This window comes from Trichoderma breve, chromosome 4, assembly GCF_028502605.1.
Source record: "Trichoderma breve strain T069 chromosome 4, whole genome shotgun sequence".
Taxonomy (NCBI): domain Eukaryota; kingdom Fungi; phylum Ascomycota; class Sordariomycetes; order Hypocreales; family Hypocreaceae; genus Trichoderma; species Trichoderma breve.
This window is the reverse complement of record NC_079235.1, coordinates 311,974-338,661: the sequence shown is the minus strand read 5'-3', so window position 1 is coordinate 338,661 and position 26,688 is coordinate 311,974. Positions and strand designations below refer to the sequence as shown.

The window sequence follows — 26,688 nt, the reverse complement described above, 5'->3', positions numbered from 1 at the left end:
GAGTTCGGGCAAATACAGGTACAATGGACATAGGCAAGCAGGGTTCGGGATGACCCAAGGGCATGAATCAAACATTGAACATGGAACTCAAAGCGATATGATGGGGGTCAAATCAAGTCTAGGACTCCATGGAGCCTTGTGTGCGTGTGTACATGTGTGTGTGCGCGTGTGAGTGGTTCATTCACCCAGGACTCGTACATGTATGCAGTATCTCGTTCCAAGTCCTGGGACCCAGGTCAGGATGTACGGCCTGGGTGCCCTATGCAAACGGGGACCAAGGCATAGAATGTTCGTATGTCCTTGCAAGACACAGGCACAGCACAGCGGTTGACGGAGACGCGGCCCAGGCTTATTGGTGCGCGTCAGGGCTGCAGGAACAGAACTGGAGAGTTACATACAAGCGGGAAAATCACTAGCAGTTTGTCCAACTCCCGAGCCCATCCCATCACCAGACTGGAGGCAAAAAAGAGACTTTCTTGGCTCCCGGGGCTGGGAGGGCGATCTGGTCCCGGAGTGGACAAGGTGAAGGGCCATCAGGGCACCCATGCCCGCTGTGGCCCAAAGGACGGTGAGAAAAGGGCATGGCGGTTGACGGAGAATCAGTTGAGCGCGGACCGAAGGCTCCCAACCAAGTTTATGATTTTGCACCTACTGTAGGCCTAGGGACAAGGGCCAAGAAGAGTCCAGGCAAAAGACCTGCGGGTAGGCTAGTCGTGATGCGTGCTAGCAGCCAGAGGTGACGATGGCCGTCTTGCGGGACAATCCCGGCCATCGTGTTGGAGGCGCTCATAGTACGGGTACAGCAGCATGAGATGGAGGGAATATCCTGGGAGGCCCAGCCGTCAGGTGGCTGGCTGGAGGCACAGGTCCCTTGCAAGTTGAGCTTTCAATGTTGCTACTCGTACTCGTACATACATGCCCGTAATACATACATGCACATACTTGTGCCAATACATGCACATAGTACGCGGGACGTCGAGGAGGAAGGTCTTTATGGCAGACAGGCACATGTACCATGTGGTGCTCCGTGCAAAGGGACCCAATGCAGGAGAGAGCTCCATCAACATCATTGAAGGAGAAGAGGTTCCGGAGCGGTTGAATTACATGTACATGTAGTTAGTACCTGTACCCTGGCCCTGCACCACGTTAGCAAACAAGATTGAGATGAAAAAGGCTGAAGACAGACAGCATGAAGAAAGAAGCAGCAAGGAAAGAAACATGGCCCAGCAGTGGGACTTGTATGATCCGCTCGGGTTCGACTCCGTAGTGCCGCTGCAGGCATATGCATGTCTTGGTCTTGGCTGGGCATGTCCAGGTAGCAGCAGAGAGACAAAGATCGAGTGTCTGGTGTGGTCAATGTCTCGTGTGTGACGAGGCTTTGCGACGACGATGATACCCCGGTCTGCCGCAGTATCCAAGGCCATGGTGCTTGTACTTGTGCTGTACTCCGTACTGTGCTGGTGTAAAATGTGTGAATGCTCCCCATGCCAGGGCTCTTACACGACGACAGCATTGATATTGATATTACATGTAGAGAGAGCACAAGAATGAGAACTGACTGGCTCTCTGGCTGGCTGGAGTAGAGATGGAGCCATTGAACCTTGGCGAGGTACCTGCAACAACCACGAGTCCTGTCCTGCCAACGTCGGAAAGGAGGCCACAGGGCTGGGGAAGGAAAGGAAGGGTACAGTGCATGTACCCGTACCTGGCAATGACACCATGTCGCGGTGATCCATGGATGCCCGGCAGGTACACCGTAGTACTCGTACTCATACTCTGCGTGCCCCCATTCATCAATATTTGGGGCAATTGGGGATACTACTGGATCCCAGCTACAAGGAGTACGAGTACACGCAGTACGAGGAGAGTATTGACATGTTGGTACATGAAGGCATGATTTCACTTGATGGGCCAATTTAAAGGGCTACAGGACGAGTAACAAGAGGGAGGGGGAGGAAGGGGAAGAAGCGGCAAGACGCAGAACGCCGTCACAAGCACGGACAGATGCATGATGCCGCCTCTGTTTGTTTGCACTATTCCGGCATTGATCTGTCTGGCTCTTGTTTCTTGATGAGACAGACGTGAGGCAAGTTTTGTGCTGTGGTACTACTACTGACATGTATGTACCGTCACATTGGCTGGATACCTACTAGACATGTGCAAGATGACTGCGCACTGCACGAGCAAGGAACAGGCTTCGAAGTGCCTGGTGAGCTGGCAGTTGCTCTACTCGTACAAGTATGGACCTTGAGGTATTGACAGCTGTCCAATTGGTACCCGAGGAAAGTAAGCAGCGCAAAAAGAAGAAGGAAATAGGAAACCGAGTCTGAGGTATGAAATGCAACGTACATGAAGCTTACACGAAACTCAACCAGGCACAAGTTGATGGATGTATTGCTCCGTCTTAGAAAATCATCATTGAACTGTAACTCCACGTACATGGATGGGATTTACCCCAGGGCTGTCGAGATCAAATGTTGGGGGCCGTTTTGTCACCGACAGACAATCTTGAACCCACACAAAAAAAAAAGAAAATTAAAAAAGAAAAAATATTGTTGGCTCCGTCGTTCTTCGGGAACCACTTGCGGCAATGCCGGTCACGAACCAGGATCTGCTGGTCCTACTGCTGCTGCTACCAGGTACATGTCACCGTTGTTTTCGTGCTCCGTAGAGGGTGATGTGGTGAGCCAGCCATGGACTAAACCAACACTCGGTACTTGCTACTATCCAGGCATAGTGAAGAAAATACTAAGATAGGGCGTGGTAAGAGGACAGACAGAATAGACACAGAGTCGGTAGCTAAACAGCGAATGACATGCGCGTCCGGCGTGGTAGGCCCGAGGGGGATGGATGATGCAGTGGGAAGCTGGGCGTATCGGGAAAAGAGGCCCGCAAGGTTCAATGTGAATGTGAATGTGATTCAAGCACGTCTACTGCCTTAGACTAGCATGTTGCCCGGAGAGCTGGGTCTGTACAGTACGATACAGTACGAGGACACGCTCGTATATATTGATTCTCTCGCGATGGATACTGTATAAGTGAATTTCCCCCATGCCATGTGCCACCAAGCTTTTGCACACCTCTCGCAGCATCCAATGCTCTTGAAGAAGAGCCACATGTACTCGTACAGGTATAGTACGTAATACTGGAGGACAGCAAATGTGCTGCTTCTGCATGTCTCAGCGCCCGCTACAGTACAGCATTTCGATGGAGTCGAGCCTCAAATCACATCACTTCAATACTAATAGCCCCGGCTGCACGGGCACTCGTAGCGTCCCTGCTCACCCGCCGTGCTCGTACCGACCCGTGCGGCCCAAGCGTGTTAATATATAGGGCCCCCCATGTGGTGCTTGCATACAGATAGATTGCGAGTACTCGTACTTTCTGTAGTTGGTGCTGTACATACGTAATTACAGCAGGGAAACGGGGGGGAGGGAGGGCCAGACAGCCGTCGGTGATGGGACTGTCAGGTTCACGGCCACTCCCCGGTCTGGCTTCGCCTGGACTCTTTCGCCCTGTGTCCAATGCAATGCAATGCCAGCCAACGGCCACCGAAGTGCTGCATGTGCTTGCATACGTTGACGTCTCAGGGCACACACGGCATGCATAGACTACAACTGACCTGAACAATACATGTACACACATGCAACTTGCAAGTAGCGCCAATGCGCCATTAGCATCCATGACCTTGTGCTGGCCTGGCATTGATGACATGGGTCCGTCAATCAATTGGCCTTGGAGATCAAATGTCGGGTACGAGCACTCAATACTCGTCCCAGTTTTCCGTCAAAAAACCGAGAGAGACACACACACAAATGCTTGTCGTTCATTCACCAGCACACATCATACAGTGGCCTCCTTACAGGCATCATCAATGGTTCTTCCCACTCCTCCTCCTTTTACCTCGTCTAACCAGGATCTCCAATATCAATCACACTTTGAAAAGCTCCCTCTCTTTCTCTATTAAAGTTCGCCGAACACAACTGCAAAACCCCACCGCTCTTCAACTTTAGCCCGGCCACTTGCACGGTTCTGGTACAGCTCGTTCGCCCTCGCCGGTATCTTTGCATGCTTCCCTACAGTTATGTCGTTGGTTGATTCTTGTGTCCCGATTGCGTCTCGGGCTGATGTCCCTCTTTGTCTTTTTGTCTCCAGCAGTACAGCACCTTGTTCCTTGGCATCGTCTTTTTGTTCATCTTGATCTCTTCTCATTGGCATACTCGTACAAGTACAAATACAAGGGTCCAGCAGCTGGTCACAACAATCCGGCTTCTTCTAAAGTAAATCACCTTTCCAGGACCAAGAGCCAGGCAAGGTACCCTTTAGGTACATCTACCCGAGCCCACCGACTCCATCACCTCACAATGCATGTGTTCTCAGCGCTTCCAGTGCGCCTCGTCCCCCCTTGTTAGCGCCCTGGGAACGGCTTGATCGCCTGGCGCATGTCAGGACGTGTACGGGCAATACTTGGGAGTACCCAGCCCTTGCTGCCGCTCATGAAAATGTTACAGGTCAAGTAGCATCAAGTTTGACTGCCGGATGGTTGCATCTGCTCGTTCAAAGAACATCCATGAATGTATGAGTACCCGTACATTGACATGGTATCCGCGGCCCGCTAATAAGCAGTTTGTTCGGGTTCGCCTCATATAGCTCCCGCTGTCGATCTCTTGTCTTTTTCATATATTATTATGGCTCTCATTACAAATAAATACCTGTTAGTACGAGCTCCGGTCCTAGAACTTGCTCGGCCACTAAAATGAAAGGACGGGTGGCGTCGGCCGGAGATGGATCGATGGGCTTTAAAGATGGTGTTAGTCTGGGTGACAAGATAAAGTCAAATTGATGGCACCAAGCATGCAGGTGCATATTGGTGCATGTAGTTGTCAAAGTAAGATGGTAGCTACATGTAAGAATCAGCGGCACGATTCCAGAAATAGGGTTGAGGTAATGCCCTATCCGTCATACACTATCGGCATATACTACATCATTGTTGAGGCCGGAAGAATATCGACGGGGAAAAAGGAAGAAGCAATAAAACAGACTTTCATTTTGCATGCATCTGGTGAGCCAAGGCCGAGGTGGTGAGATGAAAATGCTCACCTGCCTTACAAGATGCTTCGACTAGCCTCTCAATAACACGCATACAAGCAAAGTCATTCACGCGCGTAGCCTGCCGATTGGCCGCGTCCTCCCGTGGCCTCTGAGACTTTTGTAAGCCATCCGAGGCTATTGTAAGCACACTACTGCCGCTGTCCAAGTTGCGAGGGCTATTCGCACAAACAACAGGTTTCTGCGTGAGAAACAAGGCATCGTGCTGCCAATCAGAGAATCCCGGTGGCTTGAGACATACATGTACATTACATTACATGCACGTTTTAGCCTCCGGGTGCAAGTACACGCATATGCCGGTGCTACAAGGAGATTCAGTGGCTGGCCTGCCTTGGTTCCGTCGTACAGGTGCGGATGATGTCTGCAGAGACGGGATTTCATCTGACCTGACCTGGACGACCGGAGCAATCGCCCATGCCCGCTCCAAGTGCCGCTCGAGCACATGATGCCGTCACTATACAAGCAAAGCAAAAAGCTCACCTACTAACTTACCTAGGTATTATGTTTTGCTTAGGTAGGTTATTACTACGGATACCGAAGCAACAGCCAATGCCAGCCGGAAAATACCATAATCCTTCTTCCTCGTTCTCTCTCACATGGTAGACTACCGTCTCAGCTGTTGTTCCTCCTACAGCCTCAAACCGTTACCATCGCCAAAACCTGCCGTTTTTGCGGCTATGGGCTGGGGGGCCGCCTCTTTGGCCTCTGCATGGCGACAGGCTTTTCCGAGTGTGACCTTCCGACCCTTGGAATGGCGTCGATAGCATTGCCGCATGCCTGTCTACTACTTGTAAGTGCCTTGTTCTGGTGCTCGATGCAAGTAGATTTTCACTAACATAGCTTCACCTCAGCACAAGTATATATGGCCTGTATATTGAACTACATGGACTCAAAGTTATTCATTACACAAACGATTTGTTTACAGTGCCAATGCTGTAAATCACCTCGTACAAGCCGAACCAACAAACATGAGATATACTGCAATATGACTCTGCATGCAGAAGGTTTGACGAGTACCTGATCACATACAGGAGATATACTTTGTACATCCTCCGACACAGGGCACCGGGCTTACACCAAACTTGCAGTGCCTTAATTACGGAAACTCCGTTGTTACATGCAGCCTTGCGCATCCCACGCTCATACTCAAACCCACGACTCAAAAACTTGAGCACTGAGACCCGTGCCTGCTTGTACGCACAGATACCTAGATGTTGACCCCTAGTCAAGAGTCTGATTCCACATCTGCGTACCCAGTACTTCGGCAAAGATGGGATTCTTTCTCTCTCTCTCTTCCTAATTTCGAGCTGTAGATCTGTCTTCAATGTTCTCTCCTCCTCTCTACTTATTGCTTCTCCTCGTATACTGGCCCAGTAAGCCTACCTAGGTAGTATTCCATAGCCTCTCAGTAAAGCTCCTTCGAGACCCCTACCTCGCTCCCAAATAATATAGTAGTAACCTGCTTACCAGCAAAGACGCCTCCCGGTTTCATTGCCCATGTAATCTGCTAGTGTCTGGGCTACACAGCACCGCATCATCTTCATCAGCATCATCTTCATCAGCATCATCTTCATCGTCGGCGACTTGCCTCCCCACCTGAGCTTCCCCCCGTGCCACTACGACTAGTACGAGTAATATCAGATGCTTTGACGCTTCTTCAGCTCCTGCACATACCCATCCGCGATACCACCACCCCCTGTAAAGGCAAACACTGGATCCCGCAGTTGGAACCCCCACTGTCCGAACTGTATCGATGCGTGGGCTGGCAGTCAATCAACAAAGGCATTTGCCGGTGCTACCATGATGACTGGATTTTGTAAATTAGTCGCACAACTAAGACGGAAAACACACGCACGCTCCCGTCCGCGTGGTATTGCTTTCTGTTATATCCATCCGTCTGCGTAATCTTACAAAGTGCGTGCAGAAAGGGCTCGTATGTGCGTCAGGTGATGGCAACCTGAACCCTTTCTCATCACATCACCACCCTCCTTTTTGCTACCATCCTCCAGGCGACATGAATTCGCCCTTTCAGCTGTGAACTTGTAGATGCTCCGGATTGCTCAATTCCAATCACCGCGCCAAGCTGCACTCACGCACACGCACGGACAGCTTCTGCCTACATGTGCCCTCGTATACAGAGATACACACACATATATGCATTCACTACATATGTACACACGTACGCAGTGCTACTGCTACAAGTACGACTACAACCATGCTCAGATAATTGTTCCGTCGGCAAACGAGGCCTGGGTCTGCAATCACACGAAAAGTCCGGACGCGTCTCGGGTCCAATTACACGGGCATACATACCTGTAAATGCTGATACCACCTCGGTGGTTTTTCGCTCCCACGTCTCCCACCCACCCCCTTCACAACACCGCACAAGTACGAGTAGTAAGTAAGAGCCCTGGTATATATGCCTGTCGAGTAACGCGCATACAAAGAAAATAAAGAAAAAAGAAAGCATTGAATTGGCATTCCACTCCCCGGCGGACCGAAATAACGTGCTGCAGCTTCTCTGCCTCTCCCAGGGGTCTGAATGGACTGGACAAGGACTCACATGCACCCGCTGTCGTTCTCCACCCTCTTTTGTCTTGTCACGATGCCTGTTATACACGGCCCTTGTGCTACCCGTGGTGGCTTGTACTCGTACAGTAGCAGCATGAAGCATGTTCCCGCCATGTGTTTGCTTTTTGCTTCAGCAATCCCTGCGCGGGGTCATCGAGAAAGATTCCGATCATGGAAGTTGAAGCACACATCCGGCGCCTTCTTCCAGCCCCCAATATGGCGCGCCCCCGATCCACAAAGGGCATCATATCATCTCCATCAAATTCATCAGAGACATGCAGATAGATTGCTGGAGGCAGATACATGTATACACAGCCAGCAAGAAATAACACAAAAGCAAAAAAAAAACCAGCAGAAAAGCTGTCAGGTGGTCCCCCCCAAGACCGAAGCCAGATATATTGCATCCGCCAAACTATTTACTAGTTTCACTGCTAACTTTGAACTTACCCCCCCTTCCGCCCATTTTCTCATACGGACAAACAAAACTCATGCGGACCCCAGCTGTCTCCGCGGCGAATCATTCGGCTCCGCTGGGGTTTCACACAGATGCTGTGTTACATTATCTCACCTTTTCCTTCGTTTTGCTTCTTTCTTCTTTTTTTTTAAACTAGGCCAGAATCTCTTCAGCGCCGTCCGTCCCCCGGACCCGGAGGTGGTGTGTGTGTGTGTGTATCTCACAAAAATTGAGAACGACGGACATGGGCTCCCAATATGGAGTAACGGTGGTGAGAGGTGCAGGCAACACACATACATACAGGGACAAGCAGCATATCGACAGTAAGCTGCAGTGCCGGGAATATCCCTCAGGCGGCGGCTCTCGCAATGATCGATCGACGGGAGAGAGTGTGAGAGCAAGAAAGAGTGAATAAGAGAAGGCCTAGCTTCATGTTGCCTTTTTGCTCTTGGCGTGTGACGGCCCGCGGGATGTGGGCAGATTTGACTTGATCGCAGCACGATTACATCACAACGGGCCGGATAGTAGTAGAGCAGTACATACATGATTCGTTTATACCAATCTCCATTCTCCGTACATCTCCGTGCTTCGGAGCGGGTGTCACCGCATCATCGCCGTTGAATGTCTTGATTCCAGACTCTGCCCTACCCTACATTCCTATAGCTGCATTCCGTCTTCACGGTGTTACTGTACTCCATGTCATCAACACGACATACTCACAAACAAGGATTATGATGATGATTGGACTGACTGTCCATGCACATAGCCGACTTACATAAAGTCACAGCAGAGCAGAGCAAACAAAGTTCCTTATCCACCATGTAGAAGAGGAATAAAAAAAGACTCGCGTTGCTTGAAAACCACGCCTTACAAAAGACCTTCGGCCCTCCTTTTCCCGCGCCCCCTGCGCAAATCTCCATTTATATGTCAGATGGCAAATTCGTTGTTGGACAAGGGGCCTCAATGCCTCCGAGCACATACATACACATACACACATATGCAAGCCCCCCAACCCATCGCATCGCGTGAAAAACGAGGACACACCCGACCCTTGTCTACCTAGGACCCAGCTGCGCGGTGTAACACTCCCAACCTTTTTTATTTTACTTTCTCTCTCCCTGTTTCTTTATTTATTTTGTCCATGTATAGGTAAATCTTATTCGCTTGCTCTATTTCCCGATTTTTGCGCGGTAAGATAGGCTTTTTGGCTTCGGGGTTTGTTTGTCCGGCCTTGTTGCATTGGGTTATGGGCCGACTGCGGACTAATACAACGTTATCTGGATCAATCCGGAGGCTTATATGCCGAGCCTGACGAGGGACGGAATCTTGTAGGCTTGGCTGAATGGAATCCACTCGCTGGTCTGGGCGATTCTGATCACCAGATGGCAATTTCCGTACTCAGTAAATATGTAGATGCCGCTGAGTAGTTAGTAGATATTAGGTAGGTATGTTTAATACTAAATGCTCAGCTTGGTGATGCTTACATACCTATCCAACATGATAGATTACTGGGTACCTGGTATGAGCATAATGTCTATTTGTGCTGCTTGTATATGAGTCTCGTCTCGTTCAAAGCCATGGCCAAGAACATTATGCAAAGAGTTGGAGAAGAGAACATAATGCAAAGAGTTGGACAAGACTCTAAGCGACATCGTATCTCTCGGGCCTACAATTGTAAACCGGACGTAAACTCCCTTATAATGAGTCTACGACAACACAGTAGCAGCATTGATGGAAACCTCGCGTAGTTGCTTGCAACATGCACATTGCCGTTGAGCCAGTCGGATGCCATCCAGATCCTGGATGTTTCTGTATCAAAAGTCCTTGATATGCACATCGTCTCAGTTCGTCTACAGAGCGCTACTAAGACTACATGTAGTCATGTATGTAAGAGGGCCTTCTTTCGTCTCAGTAAAACAATTGTCATCCTGAGTCTCACTCTATCCCCATGATTCCAGCCTGCCGCTGCGGTCTCCTCATCGCAACGTGGCATCCCCGCCAAGAGCAGGCATACAGCTCCTCTCCGTCTTCCATGTAGGTATACCCGTCTTGGCCATCTTGCCGCGGAGCCTGGATGTCCGTAAGATCAATATTATCGTCCCGTAAGAAAATGTCCGGGCCAGAAACCTTGTTGTTCCCACGGAGGGTATGGATTCTTGTAGTTCTGTCCCTGAGTTTTAAAAAAGTTGGAAGCTATTATTACCTTTGCTACCTAAAATAACGCTGGAAAAAAGGCGACAGGTCATCATCACAACGGTGTCGTTAATGCGGATTTGCCCCTACCAGTCCTGTGAAGTTGACGTTGCCCCTGTCGCGCCCCAGACTTGACAAGATTGGTCAGCCCTTGGACATCGAGTCCGGCTGCAGCATCCTCAAAGGACGAGTGTTCGTTTCTATACCCCTCGCCCTCTCTGAAGACGGCCCCGAATAACTCATGAATCGACGTTGTCAGGACATCGAGCGCTTTGGTTCTGGCAATGTCGGCGTCGGAAGCTATTTCTAAAGTGCCTGCCTGCTGGTTGACCGATCCTTTGATCTTGCCATCAATAATGAGGAAGCTAAGAATGTCTTGCACCTCTGGTTCTGATATTCTCAGTTGGTTGGCAATCCATGAGAGCTTCATCCGTGTGTATGGGGCAATAAGCTTGAGCACGCCCTTTGTTCTCATGTTGCGGGTGACCTCGTCAATGTTCTCGGCGATGAACGGATCTGCGAGAATGTCCTGGTTGTTACGTAGGGCCTTTTCGTATGCGTGAACATCGTCCCGCTGGTAGGCGTCCACAAGCTCGGTCATGGCAGAAATACGAGGGTCCGTCTTATAGGGCTTCGTCTCCTGCGAGTCGAAAGGATTGATGTTGGACTTCATCAGCATGGTGGTGAGAAGGAGATACTTGAGAACTTGGATCCGTTGCAGTGATCCAGCCTCGTCGTAGTTGCGGAACGACTCGAAAAAGTCGCTCTGGGCCTCCTTCCAATTCTCCTCGCTCATGTGCATCTTGCCGCCGCATTCACGGATAATGCCCATGATGCGGGGATGCGGTACGGCAGACTTGACCTTGAGCGCCCGGTTGTAGAGCGTCTTGAGCTGCTTGTTGTTTCGAGTCTCTGCCAGCATCTGAATCTCCAATGCGTAAATCTCAAGCGAGTATGTTCCCTTGCCGGGGTCGTCGGTGCCATCCTCTCGCTGACAGGCTCGGTGTAGCTCCCTGAGTTTCTTAGACACTGCAGAGTACTCCTTGCGGTCCAGCAAGAGCTTGGCCAGCTTGATGTTCGTCTTTAGCCACAGCCGCTCGTTATTCGTGCTCTGGAAGCTCTGAAGGGTGAGAGAGTAAAACTTTTCCATGCTCTGGACGGCCGCTGACACGTCGGCACCCTTTTCAATGTAGTCGAGCATGTTGTTGATGGACTTTTCCGAGTAATTTCTCGTCACGGCCGACTTGACGTAGGTGAGCAGCTCGGCGAAGTGGTCGGCTGCCTGGGTAATTGCACACGAATTGTTAGAGAGCCAAGCCCAACGATGAACCAAGTAACTTCATTTGCAAACGGGCACACTACATCCTACTCACATCGTCGTATTTCCCCAGCTTAAACTCCAGCTTGATGGCCTGCTTCAAGCCTTTGAACCCCCACTCTCCCTTCTCCGGCTCGAGAGGCGGAATCCCCAGAAACTCGGCGATGGCATCCTGAGGATCGCTGAGCTTCAGCTGCTTTGCGTTGTAGTATTTGTTCTCGATGTCGACATCGCCCGCCTCCTCCTCATCGTCCTCTTCGTATTCAAAGTCATATCTGCTAGGCGTCAGCGCAGCCGCGAATCGGTTTCCTCCAGCACCAGCACTGACTGTTCCTCGTCGGACTCTTGCATGAAATCCTCGTCGTCGGACATTGCGGCTCGGTGGTATGACGATAAGTTGGAGGGTATGGATGAAGATTCTGATGAGCAAAAGAGGCGATAAAAGGGATGGAGATGCCGATAAAGTCGTCACGTTGCTTTGGTTCGTTTGGTTGTATGTTGAATCGAAGCTCCAGTGGAGTCTCGCTGTAGGTGACAATCCGCGGGGCTTATCGATAGGGATGCGCTAGCATTATTCCGCTCCGCTATTGAAGCTTCGATTCATTGATACAGGCAGGCATTGAACATTGTCTCATATACGGAGTACTGTCAAACAAATTTAGACTTTAAAGAAATATGATTTTTATAGTTTGCTTCAATTACTCGCCTCAGATTAGTATTATACATAAAAAATTACATAAAAAATTACATAAAAAAAGATAACGAATGTCAATCCATATGGAGCCAACAACGCCTCGTTCTGCGCCAATCCCAGCCCAAAACTCCCTAATCTCAACTTTCTTGTCCAACTTTTGCGTCCTGCGCTTGTTCGAATGCTTTCTATGGCTCTAGTTTCTAATTTATAGCCATGTATACTATCTATCCTCTGGAGCCCTGGGCAAAACCAGACGGGATTCTGACGAGATAAATCGCCATCATAACACACACACCAAGCAGGGTTGTTGCAAGATAAGGCAATCCCATCCAAAACCCTCCCAACTCCATACCGCGGCTCAGGAGCCATCCCATGACTGGTGAGCCTATGAAGCCCATCAGCGTCTCCATGGTGGACATGGTGGTGTTAAGAGTGGCAATGGTATGCGGCTCAACCACTGCGTTGAGCAGCGCTCGGCAGAGGGTGCCCATGCCCATGCCAAGGTTGGTAATGACCATGGAGCAGATGAAGAGCCATGGCACGCCAGCCACGGCGGTAAGAGTGCTGCCAATGATGAAAACGACAATGGAGATGCGAGCTAGAAGAAGATCTCGCCTGATGGCGTTGTAGTGGAAATGCGTGGTCAGGATATTGGATGCTACAGGTAACACCACCAGCAAGGTGAAGACGGCCGTTAGGCTGCTGATTGTGTTGATATATGTTGCCGTTGACCACTCCCAGTTGAAGCGGCGAGTCATGTACTGCAAAATATCCAAAACAAGGGCCAGCTTGATGAGATAGAATGGTCCATAGGCCAAAAGGAGCAGCACGACACTCTTGGAGGCGAAGATGAAGTGCCATACGTGGGACACATCGTTCTTGACAGAGAACCACGCACGGCGAGCCAAGTCCCTTGCAGCAGGAATCTTCCGTGTCGACGGCTCCGATTCATCTTCGACAGGAGGCGGTGTGTCTTGACCACGGCGCTTGTTATCGGCCGCCTGGCGAAGTTTCAGCGTCTCTGGGATGAAGGCAGATGACAGCATGCCGACGACTAGGATTCCGTTGCCAATCCACATTGCAAGCCAAGGATCTACGCTGAGGAGCCATCCAGCGAGAGGGTTGACAGCAACGGAGATGATGAGGTTCATGGCGTAGACTTTGTAAAAGACGCTGGTTCTCTCGGCAACGGGGATTACGTCGGCGATGATGGTCCAAACCATGGCGACAACCATCTGGCCGCCACCGCCAATCAGGTAGAAAACGCTGCCATAGAGCATGCTCCATATGGAGAATGTATCAGGGAAGAGCACTGGGTAGATCGTTAGTAAGGACCTCTGGATTAGGTTATATAAGACATGGTATGACGTACAAACAATCGTGATCCAAGCTTGCTGGAGAAAGGCGCCAAAGAGAGCGAGGAACATGACGAGACGACGGCCATACTTGTCAGCAACGACACCAAACGAGATCTGGACAAAAAGGGCTGTTCAATAAATCCACAGTTAGCACGCATGATACCTATACATAAATAGCAGAAAAGCACAAAAATCGAGCACTTACGAAATAGCATCTCCCCAGACATGGACCAGGACCGCACCATGGCCAGCGTCTTTTGCACGTCCGTCTCCTTGCATCGGTTGTCGTGCACCGACAGAGCATGGTCCGGATGATAACGCCGGCAGATGACGTCCTCCATGATCTGCTCCATGGCGGGGGTGAGGATGTACTGGCTGACCTCGATGATGAAGAGGAACAGCACGCACATGCCCAGCACAAAGCGGCGAAAGGACTTGGACGGCGCGATATCAGCTGGCAGGTCGGCGTCATGAAGCAGCGCCGTGCCTTCGTCGGCTTCGTAGACGGACTCGGCGTCGTCCTGGGAGCGGCGACGCTGCGCATTGGGATCGATGCCGGAGCCCATGCCGGAGGGCTCGGCGTCTATCGCCTCGGTGCCGTAGAGTGTCATTTCGGTGTATCTCCAGGTCTCTCGAGGCCGACCTTGTCAGTGCCAGAATTAAAAGGTCTCCAGTGACGATGAGATGGAAGCCAAGAGTTAATAAAAGAAAGATTGCCACTGGAGATCCTGGGGTAAAAGTACACGAGATTAAAAGGGTAAGATTAAGGCAAGGAGGTTATCAGAATAAGAACATGAACAATCCAGCGGCCGGCTCCCAGCCCAAGATGACGACACCACATGCGAGACACGTCGACGGCGTACGAGGCATCCCAATCGCCCGCCCAACTCGAGGGATCAAGATAAGGTTCGCGCGAACCATTTCCCTTTATCCAAACTTCAAGGTCCCCGGCGCCGATGATTGGCATGGTCCAGGAACTTTTTTCAGTGGGGTACAGTATCCGGAACGCGCAAGCAATTACAAAATCGGCAATGTCGTATCCATCGTATTAGATCGGAAAATGCCCTTTGCTGTTTTTGTTCGTCTTGACGATGGAATGGGAGGGCCCTTTTGTCATGTTTCAGATGATTTGCTTTGTGTCTCTGCAACATGTCATGGATACCCTCCCCGAGTTGGGCTTCAGCGCTTTGTTGAAATCTTCAAAGTCAATCGCAAAGTCTAACATGAAGGTCCTGAGAGCCAGTGGCAATTGTACCCGTGCTGACGACTGGCCATTATTAGTTCCCGTCGAGACCAACTAGGACGAGTTCGGGCATGAAGACGCAATAGGAGCTCCGATGATGTCGTCAGTATGAAGGAAGAGACACAGCTGTTGTTGGTTGTTTGTTCTCATGACAGGTTTCGATCTGGGCGCATGTCATTGATATTAATCGAAAAAAAGAAGCCTATGGATGATGGAGTGATGGAAGAGGTTCAAGGTTCAAATGTCCATGTTGTGTTATGGAGAAATCCATTTCCCCAGTGTAGCCTCAGGTCTAATTGAAGCTCCAAATTCAGAGGTTCCATTCTTCGTGGCGCTGGCGGGTTCCTGACAGGCCTAAACTGACTCGCTGTAGCGCCCGCAAAACAGCCCTGGAGCCCTGGACGCTACAATCAATAGCGACCCCGCCATCTATCGGCTCCGACCGACCTCAATTGAATTCATCCCTCCATACCCGTTTCTGCTCCTTCACAAGCCCAGCCGCCTCCACGTCCGCCATCATGTCCTTTGCTGATGCAAAAGTCCTTTCAATAACGCCACTGGTAGGTCTTACATAGCCGTCTGCAGGGCGCTAAATGCACTGAAGCGGTCGTCTCTTGTTGCTGACAGAGGCCCGCCTAGTCTAACGACGAGTCGCGATGGGTGTCTCTCCATAGGTATGTGACGACCTCATATTGGATATAATCCCATGCTGCCCCTTAGTTCGTCCGTCCGTTTGTCTGACTTGCGATTCCCCCTCACAGCATCACGTACAAAGACCCCAAAGGCACCGAGCGAACCTGGGAATCCGCTGAACGACGCACTCGCCCCGCCGGCGCAGACATCGATGGCGTTGGCATCGTCGCCATCCTCGACAAGCCCACGGGCAAGGAGATTATCCTGCAGAAGCAGTACCGCCCACCCGTCGACAAGGTCGTGATCGAGGTCCCCGCCGGCCTCATCGATGCGGGCGAAACCCCCGAACAAGCCGCCGTACGCGAGCTCAAGGAAGAGACGGGCTACGTCGGCGTGGTGTCCGAGACGACGCCCATCATGTACAACGACCCGGGCTTTTGCAACACGAACCTGCGCATGGTGCACGTCACCATCGACATGTCGTTGCCGGAGAACCAAGACTTGAAGCCGGAGCTGGAGGAGAACGAGTTCATCGAGGTCTTTACCGTTCCGTTGGCGAGCCTATGGGAGGAGTGCAAGAAGCTGGAGGCGGAGGGCTATGCGATTGACGCGCGGGTCGGCACATTCGCCGAGGGCATCCTGCTGGCACAGAGATTAAAGCTATGATGATGAAGTCGGATCCGGAGTTTTTGGTTTTTATATTAGACATGGGGATGCTATCAGAAGGAAGGGTGGATGGGAGGACAGCAATGGGGGCCCTGCTCGACTACAGTTTCTTCTCCTGGCGTAGACCTTGCCACAGCGCCAACGCGGCCAGGCACTTGGCATCCCGAGCCCCTTCTTTCCACAAATGCTGCATGGGAACCACTTTGAGCGTAATCCTCTCTCCGTCGGAGCGCTCACCTGTGAGGCGGCCCTCCCACTCGCTCAACTGGCTCCTCGGGATGCGCTGCTCGTAGCTGTAGATGGTAATATGCTCGTCACACCCACCCGCACTCGGGAACATGGCTGCCGTCAGATCTTCCCCTTGGTCTGTAGATTCCTGTTTCTCTATGCATTCCTCTGCAAGTTCGCTGAGGCACGTCAACTCGTCTTCGTGAATCGTAATGCCCAGCTCCTCCTCAATCTCCTTGGCTGCCACTCCTTTAAAGTTGCCTGAGCCGTCTACCATCCCTGCCGGGAGCTCCACGAAGCTCAAGCTACCGGCAGGGATGCGCGGCTGGACTGTCAAGACGACGTAGCGCTCGTCTGATCCCTTAGGCACGTCGTCCGGCACAAGCATGACGAGCATGGCGACGCTGGGGCCGCGCAAGAGAGCTGCTGCGGGGAGAGACTCTCCGGCAGAGTTGGAAACGGTTGCTGTCATCTTGACGAAGCCGAGGCGGCCTGCTCCAAAGAAATCGTAGGATTGAATGGTGACATTGCGGAGGGCGTATGGATCTGAGTGGAACGGGTGAGACTTGTTTGTCTGCAGTGCGAGAGACTTTGTGAGTGTGTCGATCCAGCTCTATGCACATGGTTTTTCTGTTAGTGGAGGGGCAAAAGCTTTAAAGCATCCATCAAAATGACTTACGGTGAAAGGCTTAAACGACGAGAGCTGGTCTTCTGAGAGGCCGTCTGGTAAGCTCAGAGGAATGTTGTGAGCATTTCTTGTGTACGTTGTGTTGGTGGCCATGGTGATGGTGCGGAGATGGAGACGAAAAGACACGGATGAGGCGTGTTTAGACACTGGTCGAAACAACATGCGAGGAATTGGAAGAGATCCGGCGAGGATTGAAGGTGGTGATAATTGAGAATTGGGGGAATGTGAAGTTGCGTCTGAAGTAAAGAAAAATGTTGGTGCCTGCAATTAGGCACTCATCTTAGCGATTGCCTTGTGACGTCAACAGGCAACAATTTTGGTGCGAGATGATAATCGCCAACGGTGTTTTACAGCATGACATTAAATATCTCAGACTTTCTAATATTATCATGAGTAAAATAATACGATAATTGCAAGGTGATTATATCTTAAATCCAATTTTGGTTTATCGAGACTTTATTTAACAGGTATCCTAATAGTCATCATAGCTTTGCGTTCTCAAGCCTCTTTGTTAATTTCACATGCGCCAGCTCCCAGACGCCCCAATATCACAAAACACGCGCAAACAAAGAAATGAAATGAAATGAAGGATCGCATCCATCATCTTACACGGCCCAGTACACGTCGATCTGGACTGACTCGATGCGGTTCGCCCACCCGGGAAACCTCGCCTTGCCCCAGACCGTAATCACATCGCCCACCCGCAGCTGTCTTACAAACTTGCCGTCGCCTGTACCACGTCCTCTGCCTTGCGCCTCGAGAGCCTTGCTCCTCTCGGAGTCAGCTGGAATGTCGTCCAGGTAGGACCACGTAACGACATGGTCTTGCCACTGCCTGAGGGCTGTCTGGTTCCGCTGAATCTCCCACTCGGGTGAGTGAAGCAGCTCGTGGGTGTAGTTGTAGCCGACCGGATCGGAGGATGTCTGCCGGATTGGGGGTTGAACTGGTCGAAGTGAGTTGACTGAAAGTGCAGATCCATCGACTATAACCCATTATCAGCTTGTTTGTCCCCTAATCCGATTGGAGGAAGAAGGCATGTACTCACCTGCAGACTCGGCGTCAAATCTCTCCAGCCCAACGTCAAAACACGTCCATGATCCGGAATAAGGATGGTCACCCTCCTCAGGACTGCTCACATACCCTTGATCTTGGCTTCTGAACTTGAAGACAATCTTTCGCGCGGGGTGAGCTAGCCGCGGGAGGGGATATTTGACAGACTTGGCGAAGAAGCTGGCATCGAGAGTCTCGCCCAGAGGTCGAGGGGTGGGAAGAGTCGTGGTGTAGGGCTGATCGTTTGCGTTTTGGCGAGCTCCGGAATTGAGCAGTCCAAGCGGATATGACCGCAGCTGTTGTACAATGGTTAGTAGCTGTGAGGTGGACAAGCTACATACAGGTCTTTAGTGGATGGAGATGCTTACCAGAAATCTGTTTTCTCTGGCCTCGGAGCCGCCCATGACGCTGATTCTGTCTTCTAGATGCGTGGATGTATGGATCCAATACTCAGCCATGTCTAGAATAGTATCAATTAGGTCCGCAGGCAGCTTCTTGGCACGGTACAGCATGGCCTTGACCACGGCGACGTCGACGATGCTGGGCTGATAAGGCTTGTCGCCTTCGCTATGGCGTCGGATGGGGCTGTCTCTAGGGACTTCGGTGAGGCTGAGGGCTCTGAGAGCGGACCACACGATGCTGGGGACATTGGCGGCCATGATGTCGATGTATAAAGGAGTCTTGTCTAAGTCTGCTCAAGATGGTATCACTGGTTTGGGAGGATTGTAAGAGGTTGGAGACAAAAGCGATGATGGCAAAAAATTGGTGTTATCTCTGTATGGATAAGAAGATACAGTCGGTATGACTCAAAGTTGTGTTCTTGTAGGATCATTGAATAGATGCTCCGTTCAGGGAACGCGCGTTGTAGTACGTTGTTATGTCCCGTTATCATATCAGAGGCATCACATCACATCATTGTTCCACATCATCGAATCGGAAGCTTGAGCGTTGCGTGACGTCAGCGCGGCAAACAGAGCCAGCGTTAGCGCCTGTCCAGGTGCCGTTAGTGGCTGGTTCGCAGACAGTAGGGGTTCAGGTACATTTGCTCACCAAGACTGTGCGAAGCTACATGTGCCTTTACTTGTCTCCATCAAGCGCTCAACATGCAGACTCCATCTATGAACGAGAGTGTGCCTATGCCAATAATTCCATAACACTGCATTTATTATATTTTCTTTTAAGCATTATTACGTCTCCAGGTCTCGTCCAAGCATTACATTGGATTAATACCTGATCCCAGCCAAATCTACTGTACGGAGTACTAAGCCACCAGCTCATGTAAGCCGCTGAAACAAGATCAACGCTTCAATGCCTTGCAAGATGCATGCAGATCCTTTGGACCTTGGCCGTCCTTGAATACATCAAAGACAAGCCGGCGGTTTTATGGTGCACAGTATTGAAGCGGCGCACTTCGTTACTTGTAAACATTTTTTTCGAGAATGCAAAATATCTGTATGGTTGCCGAGATGCAATACTCGTACCAGTGTCCAAGGTGTAGTGGCGATAGCAGATGCTAGAGGAATATAGCGACAATAGCATATAGTAGATGAAAATAATGATAATAGCATGTTGTAGATGAACGTAGCGATAGGAGTACATGTTCAAGGAACCGGATATCTAGATCAATAGTAAGAAACAAAAGGTATTTCCACTGCACCTTATCACGACACATAAACTTTATGTAGTTGCTGGGCTGCTATATACCTGTCAACGTGTGGTGCGGAATAGCCACTCCCCGTGTATATCTTTACATTTTTTCCAGGACAATCTTAAAAGGGGGTTCTTCCGTCAGGCTAATCACGACATGGCATGTAAGCGTGCATATACTCGGTATGTGCGTATACTTGTGCTCGCAATGAATCCTTCCAAGGTACGATGACGAGAACGAGCGAGGTTTACAGCTATACAAATCCCAGATTGTGCTCGGCTGAACACATGGACGATAAACTGCCCAGCACTACGCAGGCAATCTATATCAAGGAATAGGTCTCCCGTCAACGTCGCACTCGTGTCGGCAATTTGCATATGCATCCCTCTTGCACACTGTCCTCTGTTTGCGAACGCAATCCGTAATTCCGCTATGACAGCTGCCAAAAGTATTTGAAACATATTGGCTCCAGTACGGATCCTGCAGCCATCTCCAATGATGCAAAATCTTTCACGGCATCCGGACCTTGGCAAAGGGCAGGGGTTGATAGCTTCAATGTTACTCTACAACTCCAGGAGGCCCCGATTTTACGTATAAGCTAGGTGGCGGAAAATAGAGACGGCGAAGATTAATCTTGTCATGATAGGGGCTATTAAACAATGGATGAAGAAGCGTTTTAAAGACAAGGCAAAGAATCTAGTCCTTTCGTCTGTTGTCAGATAATTTTTCCCCATCTCAGAACGTGGGGTTGTTGGCCTATAAAGAAGCCCACGCAAGTCCGGTCTCTTGTATCCCCTTTTTGATCGCCGGATGTGCAGATATCCCCTGCCTGCGCGGCGCTCATTTTGGCAAGTCTAAAGTTTCTTACAACATCATGCCTCCTAGGTCTATCTAGAACAAATCCCGCAGAATAGCCACTGGATCTAAAAGCCCGGTCTGGAAGCGATAGAACATTTGGGGAACCTCTCGGCGTACACCGACATCCACCCACTTACCTCGGTATATTGCGAATACCCTACCATTCTCCGGCATATTGCTACCTCCTCATGCTATCAGTGTTCTTAATACTTTCCATTTACGGAGAATTCGTTACATTAGTGCTTGAGATCACAAGATTATATTTTTCGAATCTTTCCCTACGGCTATCGGTCATTATAAACCCGTAAGAGGCAGCTGGTATGGAATATTGGTTCATTCGGATCCGAGTGACGGCTACGCGGGGATCCTAAGATGAGTTTCGTGCAAGGAGAACATGGAAGCTCTCATCTTCTTCAAAATGACATAATCTACTGAACCCTTTACAATATTTTCGGTGAGAGAATCCCCAATCCCTGGTATCTCCGTAGGATCAATGACATGCTCAATATATCCCTATTTCGAACCCACGGCCTCTCCGTAGTTCAGAATACACCGATGGTAGGTAAATGAACCCAATGCGTTTCGTATATCTCCGTATATGTAAACTTGAATGCTGCTCTTTGCCACATGCCCTGAAGCTTGTTCGTTTTAAGAAGGTAGAAAACGGTAGGCACCAGCGAACGCCGCCGGCATGAGAGCCGAAAGGTTCAAGCGTTTTGTAAAGACCTATTTCCCGATTGAACTCGGTATTCCGTATGCAGATGTCACATCCTCACCTCGTACCTTGCATGAAATGGTGGCATATACCCATAGAAAGACCGAGTTGCATTGAAAGGCGAAGAGAAGTGGAACGTTCTGTACACGGCCTGGCAAGAGATGCTTCATGACGAGCTGACAAACTGACAAGCTGACAAACTGAAAAGGTGCAAAACTCTCTGTGTTTTACTATGCTGATACTATGAAGAAGGAAAAAGCTATCTGCGAGCAGCAGCAAACAGAAAGTGGGCTTGACCACATGCAAGGAGAGTGGTCACACAGATCCACGTGACAACTCAACACTTTATATTGTTTCAAATGACCCATGGCTTCCTAGCGAAGAAGAAAAAAGGACATCATTCTACTCTTTACCCATAAGTTTAGTTGTTAACGAGGGGCCGGTCATACCTTTCATTGTCGAAAATGAAGAACGCTCTGGCTTTTGCTTCAGCTCTAGCACTGGCTGGATATGCCGACGCAGTCCCAGCAGCTTCGAGCACTACTTGTGTAAGGCTTCACAGTTCCCCAACACGGTACACATGGTTTCATCTCTCTAACTTGGTTCCATCCCTTATAGTGTCGGGAGCTATCCCAAGCCCTCCCATCCGTCTTCTTTTCTCCCTCCACATCACAATACAACACTCTCATCAATGCTCGATGGTCTGGTACCTCAGTCCTGCATCCAGGCTGCGTCGTAACTCCCAAGTCCGCTCTCGACGTGTCCAAGGCCGTCAAAATCATTGTCAAGAACCAATGCCAATTTGCCGTCAGAGGAGGCGGACATAACGCCAACCCAGGCTTCAATAGCATCGACGATGGTGTCTCTATTGATCTCAGCTCCCTGAATTCAGCTTCGTTGGCTAAAGATCGCTCATATATTGGCATTGGCGCTGGTATTACTTGGGGCGAAACCTACGACGCCTTCAACAGCAGCAATATTGGCTTTACGGGCGGAATCTGCGAGGACGTCAGCGCCGGCGGTATCAGCCTCGGGGGCGGCCAGTCTCTCTTCCAACCCAAGCGAGGATGGGCCATTGACAACATCCTCAATTATGAGATTGTGCTTGCCTCTGGTGAGATTGTGAATGCCAATGCCACGAGTTATCCGGATCTCTTCAAGGCGCTGAAGGGAGGCAACACCAACTTTGGTATCGTAACACACCTCAAGATGGCTTCTTTTGACTTTGATGGGCTTTGGGGAGGAGAGGTCTTTGTTAGTTTGAATGGACCGCAGGCTAGTTACTCGGAAGTGCAAGATCAGATGAGCCAGGCTCTGGTTGACTTTACGGCGAATAATCACTTCGATGTCAACACGTCAGTGCAGCTCATGACTGTGTACTTGGCGAATAATCAAGGTCAAATCGTCAACGCTGCCTTTGGAAACACCATTGGCGAGGAGAATCCCGCTTCTCTGCAAGAATTCCTAAACATGCCGAACCAGGTCAAGCACGATGTTGGGCACATCAAGCTTGCCGACTTTGTGCACCAAGTCAGTGAGTTTCAGGCCAAGGGATATCGGTATGTCTCTTCTTTGTCTTTCCATTTGAGAGTAAGCTCCACTAACTTTCGAGTTTACAGTCAAGTGACTTCCAGCATAACCTTTTCCAACGACTATGTCACCGTCCGAGACATTTGGGACGTGACTGATGAGATCTACAACGGACTCGAGCACAAAGACCAGGTTGACTGGATGATTTCGTTTATCCCCCAGCCCATGGTCCAGCAGTCATACGCAGCTCGCAGTGGCGGCAACAGTCTCGGCCTCCAGAGTGTCACAGATGACCAGATCGGTAAGCTTTCCATTCCTTGTAAACTAGCGTCTTACAAACAAACAAATAACGACCATGCTAACATGATGTTCTCATAGTGGTGTGGCTGACTTCGCGGTGGACCGACCCCAGCCTCGACAGCATGATGTACGCCGCGCGAGACGACTTCATTACCGCAACGGAGGCTGTTGCGAAGAAATACGGCACATACCACCCTTTCCTGTACATCAACTATGCTTCTCCTTCGCAAAACCCGCTCTGTGGATATGGAGTCGACAACTTTAATTTCTTGAAGACTACGGCGGCAAAGTATGATCCTCATGGCGTCTTTCAGAAGCTGATGCCTGGCGGCTTCAAAGTCAGCAAGACGACTTGCTCATAAGGCGTAGAGGAATGGACAGTGGTGTTGTTTGATGGACAATATATTATAATTTATAATAATTATAATGAGTTAACGAGTATGAGGATATTCAAATAACAAAAAAGTACAGGACATGCACATGGCTTCATTCAACACTCATTATATCACAACGTAACCAGAAGCTCAATGATGATGTTGTAATTGAAATATGTTCATTCCCACGACCAAGCTGAATTATATGCAAGATTTTTTTGGTTGAAAAAGAGGCCCGAGGGCGCAAATGTGGTCAAAAAGATATAGTAGTAATAAAAAGTGTCCATAAATGCCATACATCCCCTTTCTAGCTCAACACCTAAACGCCATCCATAAGGTCTGGAGGCAAAAAAAGTCAAACACGAAAGAACAAAGTCATTGAAGACCCCTTTGGAAATAATTAAAGACGCAAAAACGTTCATCCACGCGCTGTATGAGCCCCCAGATATCCCTCTGAGTTAACAAACAAAAACAACAAAAGAGTCAAAAATCACCGCTTTCTTTTTTTCCATTTCATGACGTTTTTTTTGCCCACTTTAGACTTCTCCGCCGGGGAGTCCCTGGTAGCCCGAGTGGCTCGCACTGAAGGTTCGGATGGGAGCTGTGCTGGAGCCTCGCTTGGGGCCGGGATGAGACGGGGCGGGAGATCCAGGGCTTCCGGGATGATCCCCTCCGGCAACATCACCGATTTCCTTGTTGAGGAACGGGGCGGGCGACTGCATGGGCGACTCTATGTTGACGGCTGACCAGCCCTTGCTGTCCAGGGGGCCGACGTTTGCTGGGGGCGCATCAGAGGTGACGACGCCTTCTTTCCTCATACTGCGAGAATCGTAGTCAGTATACGCGTCCGGATCAACGCCTTCGCGCTTCAGTTTGTCGAGTTCCATACGGTCCATCTTTTCCATTTCGGTGGCCAGGCGGGCCTCGCGGGCTCCGTCTCGGCGCTGCTTGATGCAGTACCAGAGCAGAGCTCCGATCAGGACGGCGGCGACAACACCGGCGGCCACGTAGACGCCGATTCTGGCGCCGGCGGGCAGGTTGTCCCATTTCTGGCTGATGGACAGCTTGGGCGTTTGCACTTCGTGGATGGCCTTGTAGGCAGTGGAGTTTCCGCTTGTGACTTGGTCAGTATGCAAATTTCATGTACAATGTGAAAAAAAACTTACCCAGTAACCTTGATGCTCTCCCATGAGCCAGATGTGTCGCCATAAGCGTACTCGGAACCACCGCCGTAGTCGGTGATGCGAGCACTCTTGACGTACATGGTGAAGGGACCCTGGTCGTAGCTGGTGTTACCACCGGCCCATTCACGGGTACCTTCTGGCAGAGACGGGTCACCACCGGCCCAGATACCAAGAGAGAGTCTCATGGGGGTCTGGGGGTAGTTTCGGGTCTTGTTGGCGGCATCGGGGGTGAGGTTGCGGACGTGCTGGCCGTCAATGTACCAGTCAATGCCCTCCTTGGTCCAGACGGTGGTGTAGTTGAGGAAGTCGGCCTGGTTGTCGCGGGTGGTGTACACGCCGGCATTGTGGTAGTCCTGAAGACCCTTTCCAAAGTAGTTTGTGGAGGCGGCGGTGTTGTTGACACCGAGGAACTCCCAGTCGACCTCGTCGAGATCGTCACTCAGCCACATGGCAGAGCTGACAATGCCGACGCCCGGGGCGACCTTGAGGAGGAGCTCGACACGGCCGAAGAAGAAGTAGAAGAGGGTTCGGATGGTGGGCGAGTCACCCTGCTTCTTGATGGTGAAGCCGGCGCCATTCTCGCTGTCATACGTGACGGATCCAGCAGTGGTCTCCCATAGCTCATACGACGGTGTGGTGTTGAAGTTGAAGAGGTAGTCGGTGCCGAAACCAGGATCGGAAGGACAATCGGTTGAGTTCAACGGATTGCAGCTTGTGGAAACCTGGGCAGAGACGAGGCCCAGCAAAGGGGCGGCCGCAAGGAGACCGCTCAAGTACCGCATTGTGGAAGCTGTATTCGAGGTGTGTGGCGGAATGAAGGGTATATATTAAAATTTGCAAGGCTTTCGATATGCCGAAGGATGAGATCAGATACAGTGACAAGGAGTGTATCAACTGTATATGATATGAGAGAGAGTAAGGCTTCCTCTGACCCTGCAGAGAAAACAAGTTGGCTTTGTTGTTTGCGGAGAGAGTGTATGTACTGTTGCTTTTTCGAGGCAGCAAGTGACTGGAAGCAGATTGTCACCGGAGAGAGTGAGCGGCGATCAAATCAAAGCGTCGAGTTTCGACAATGAGAGGACGAGACAAGTCTCAACAAGCACCGAGACGGCAGGGCCCCTGAGCGATTGTCGAGAGTCTCTGATGATTTGCAGAGTTTCAAAGAAGGACGAAGGTGAAGAGTTAAGGACGGAAGAAGGAAAAGAACAAAACGAACGAAAGAGATTGGGATTAGGGGCTCCAGGTTGATTTGATGCATTTGCATTGAGACGGGGAAGAAGCCCCGAGGGGTCCGCAACGGGTGTAAGGGGTACGAAGCCTTGCCCGGCCGGGGGGGCAGCAGAGAAGGTACCCGATACATCCATGGACTGGCACGGCGGGTCTACAATAGCAGTTGAGGTCCAGGGTGGTAATTTCAGCGGCCTGCAGCGCCTGACACGCCCAGAGACGGGGGAATTGATGTCCCTGGAGGTTGATCGATTGTTGATTCCATGGAGGGCGTCTCAAGTCATTGATCGTGCACGTTGACGGTTGATGTAAACGGGAACATTGAATACGAACGACACAGACGCAGCAGCCACCCACATGGAACAGAACAACCAACTCCTTATTACTGTATCTGGCATCACAATATGCACGTTGGTGCAGACACAGATACAATCACAGACAGACGCTACTGCAAGGGGCCCGATTCATGTGTGTACAGTAGCATCGAGGCACTAATTTAAGCTGCTTTTCTTGGCTTGGCCCAAGGAGGCAAAAATGCTCAAGAAGCTCGACGGAACTCCATCCATGGAAGAGAAAAAAGGAACAAGAGAGAAAAAGGAAACAAAAAGAGGAGGGCCAAGAGTCGCGCCAGGGACCGATCCGGCACA

At 50.5% G+C, this 26,688-nt stretch overlaps 7 protein-coding genes across 7 annotated transcripts; 2 read left to right on the top strand and 5 right to left on the bottom strand.

The window, feature by feature from the left end:
* Positions 1 to 10,382: 10,382 nt before the first annotated feature.
* Positions 10,383 to 12,017, bottom strand: T069G_06405 (PCI domain-containing protein; the record flags this gene model as incomplete). Its single annotated transcript, XM_056173615.1, has 3 exons — positions 10,383 to 11,609; positions 11,701 to 11,920; positions 11,974 to 12,017. The coding sequence occupies 3 exons, from the start codon at positions 12,015 to 12,017 to the stop codon at positions 10,383 to 10,385; spliced, it is 1,491 nt and encodes a 496-aa protein (XP_056027194.1).
* A 546-nt stretch (positions 12,018 to 12,563) lies between these two features.
* Positions 12,564 to 14,308, bottom strand: T069G_06404 (major facilitator superfamily domain-containing protein; the record flags this gene model as incomplete). Its single annotated transcript, XM_056173614.1, has 3 exons — positions 12,564 to 13,651; positions 13,712 to 13,825; positions 13,903 to 14,308. 3 exons carry the CDS (start codon positions 14,306 to 14,308, stop codon positions 12,564 to 12,566), a joined length of 1,608 nt encoding a protein of 535 aa, XP_056027193.1.
* A 1,150-nt stretch (positions 14,309 to 15,458) lies between these two features.
* On the top strand, positions 15,459 to 16,239 carry T069G_06403 (NUDIX domain-containing protein; the record flags this gene model as incomplete). The annotated part of the gene is made up of 3 exons (XM_056173613.1): positions 15,459 to 15,500; positions 15,580 to 15,614; positions 15,702 to 16,239. The coding sequence occupies 3 exons, from the start codon at positions 15,459 to 15,461 to the stop codon at positions 16,237 to 16,239; spliced, it is 615 nt and encodes a 204-aa protein (XP_056027192.1).
* Positions 16,240 to 16,339: 100 nt separating this feature from the next.
* T069G_06402 (NUDIX domain-containing protein) lies at positions 16,340 to 17,248 on the bottom strand (the record flags this gene model as incomplete). Its single annotated transcript, XM_056173612.1, has 2 exons — positions 16,340 to 17,080; positions 17,147 to 17,248. 2 exons carry the CDS (start codon positions 17,246 to 17,248, stop codon positions 16,340 to 16,342), a joined length of 843 nt encoding a protein of 280 aa, XP_056027191.1.
* Positions 17,249 to 17,760: 512 nt separating this feature from the next.
* On the bottom strand, positions 17,761 to 18,864 carry T069G_06401 (uncharacterized protein; the record flags this gene model as incomplete). Its single annotated transcript, XM_056173611.1, has 3 exons — positions 17,761 to 18,137; positions 18,201 to 18,501; positions 18,574 to 18,864. The coding sequence occupies 3 exons, from the start codon at positions 18,862 to 18,864 to the stop codon at positions 17,761 to 17,763; spliced, it is 969 nt and encodes a 322-aa protein (XP_056027190.1).
* Positions 18,865 to 21,890: 3,026 nt separating this feature from the next.
* T069G_06400 (FAD binding domain-containing protein) lies at positions 21,891 to 23,618 on the top strand (the record flags this gene model as incomplete). The annotated part of the gene is made up of 5 exons (XM_056173610.1): positions 21,891 to 21,974; positions 22,045 to 22,620; positions 22,702 to 22,985; positions 23,046 to 23,257; positions 23,335 to 23,618. 5 exons carry the CDS (start codon positions 21,891 to 21,893, stop codon positions 23,616 to 23,618), a joined length of 1,440 nt encoding a protein of 479 aa, XP_056027189.1.
* A 548-nt stretch (positions 23,619 to 24,166) lies between these two features.
* T069G_06399 (glycosyl hydrolases family 16 domain-containing protein) lies at positions 24,167 to 25,596 on the bottom strand (the record flags this gene model as incomplete). The annotated part of the gene is made up of 2 exons (XM_056173609.1): positions 24,167 to 24,743; positions 24,797 to 25,596. The coding sequence occupies 2 exons, from the start codon at positions 25,594 to 25,596 to the stop codon at positions 24,167 to 24,169; spliced, it is 1,377 nt and encodes a 458-aa protein (XP_056027188.1).
* Positions 25,597 to 26,688: the final 1,092 nt, after the last annotated feature.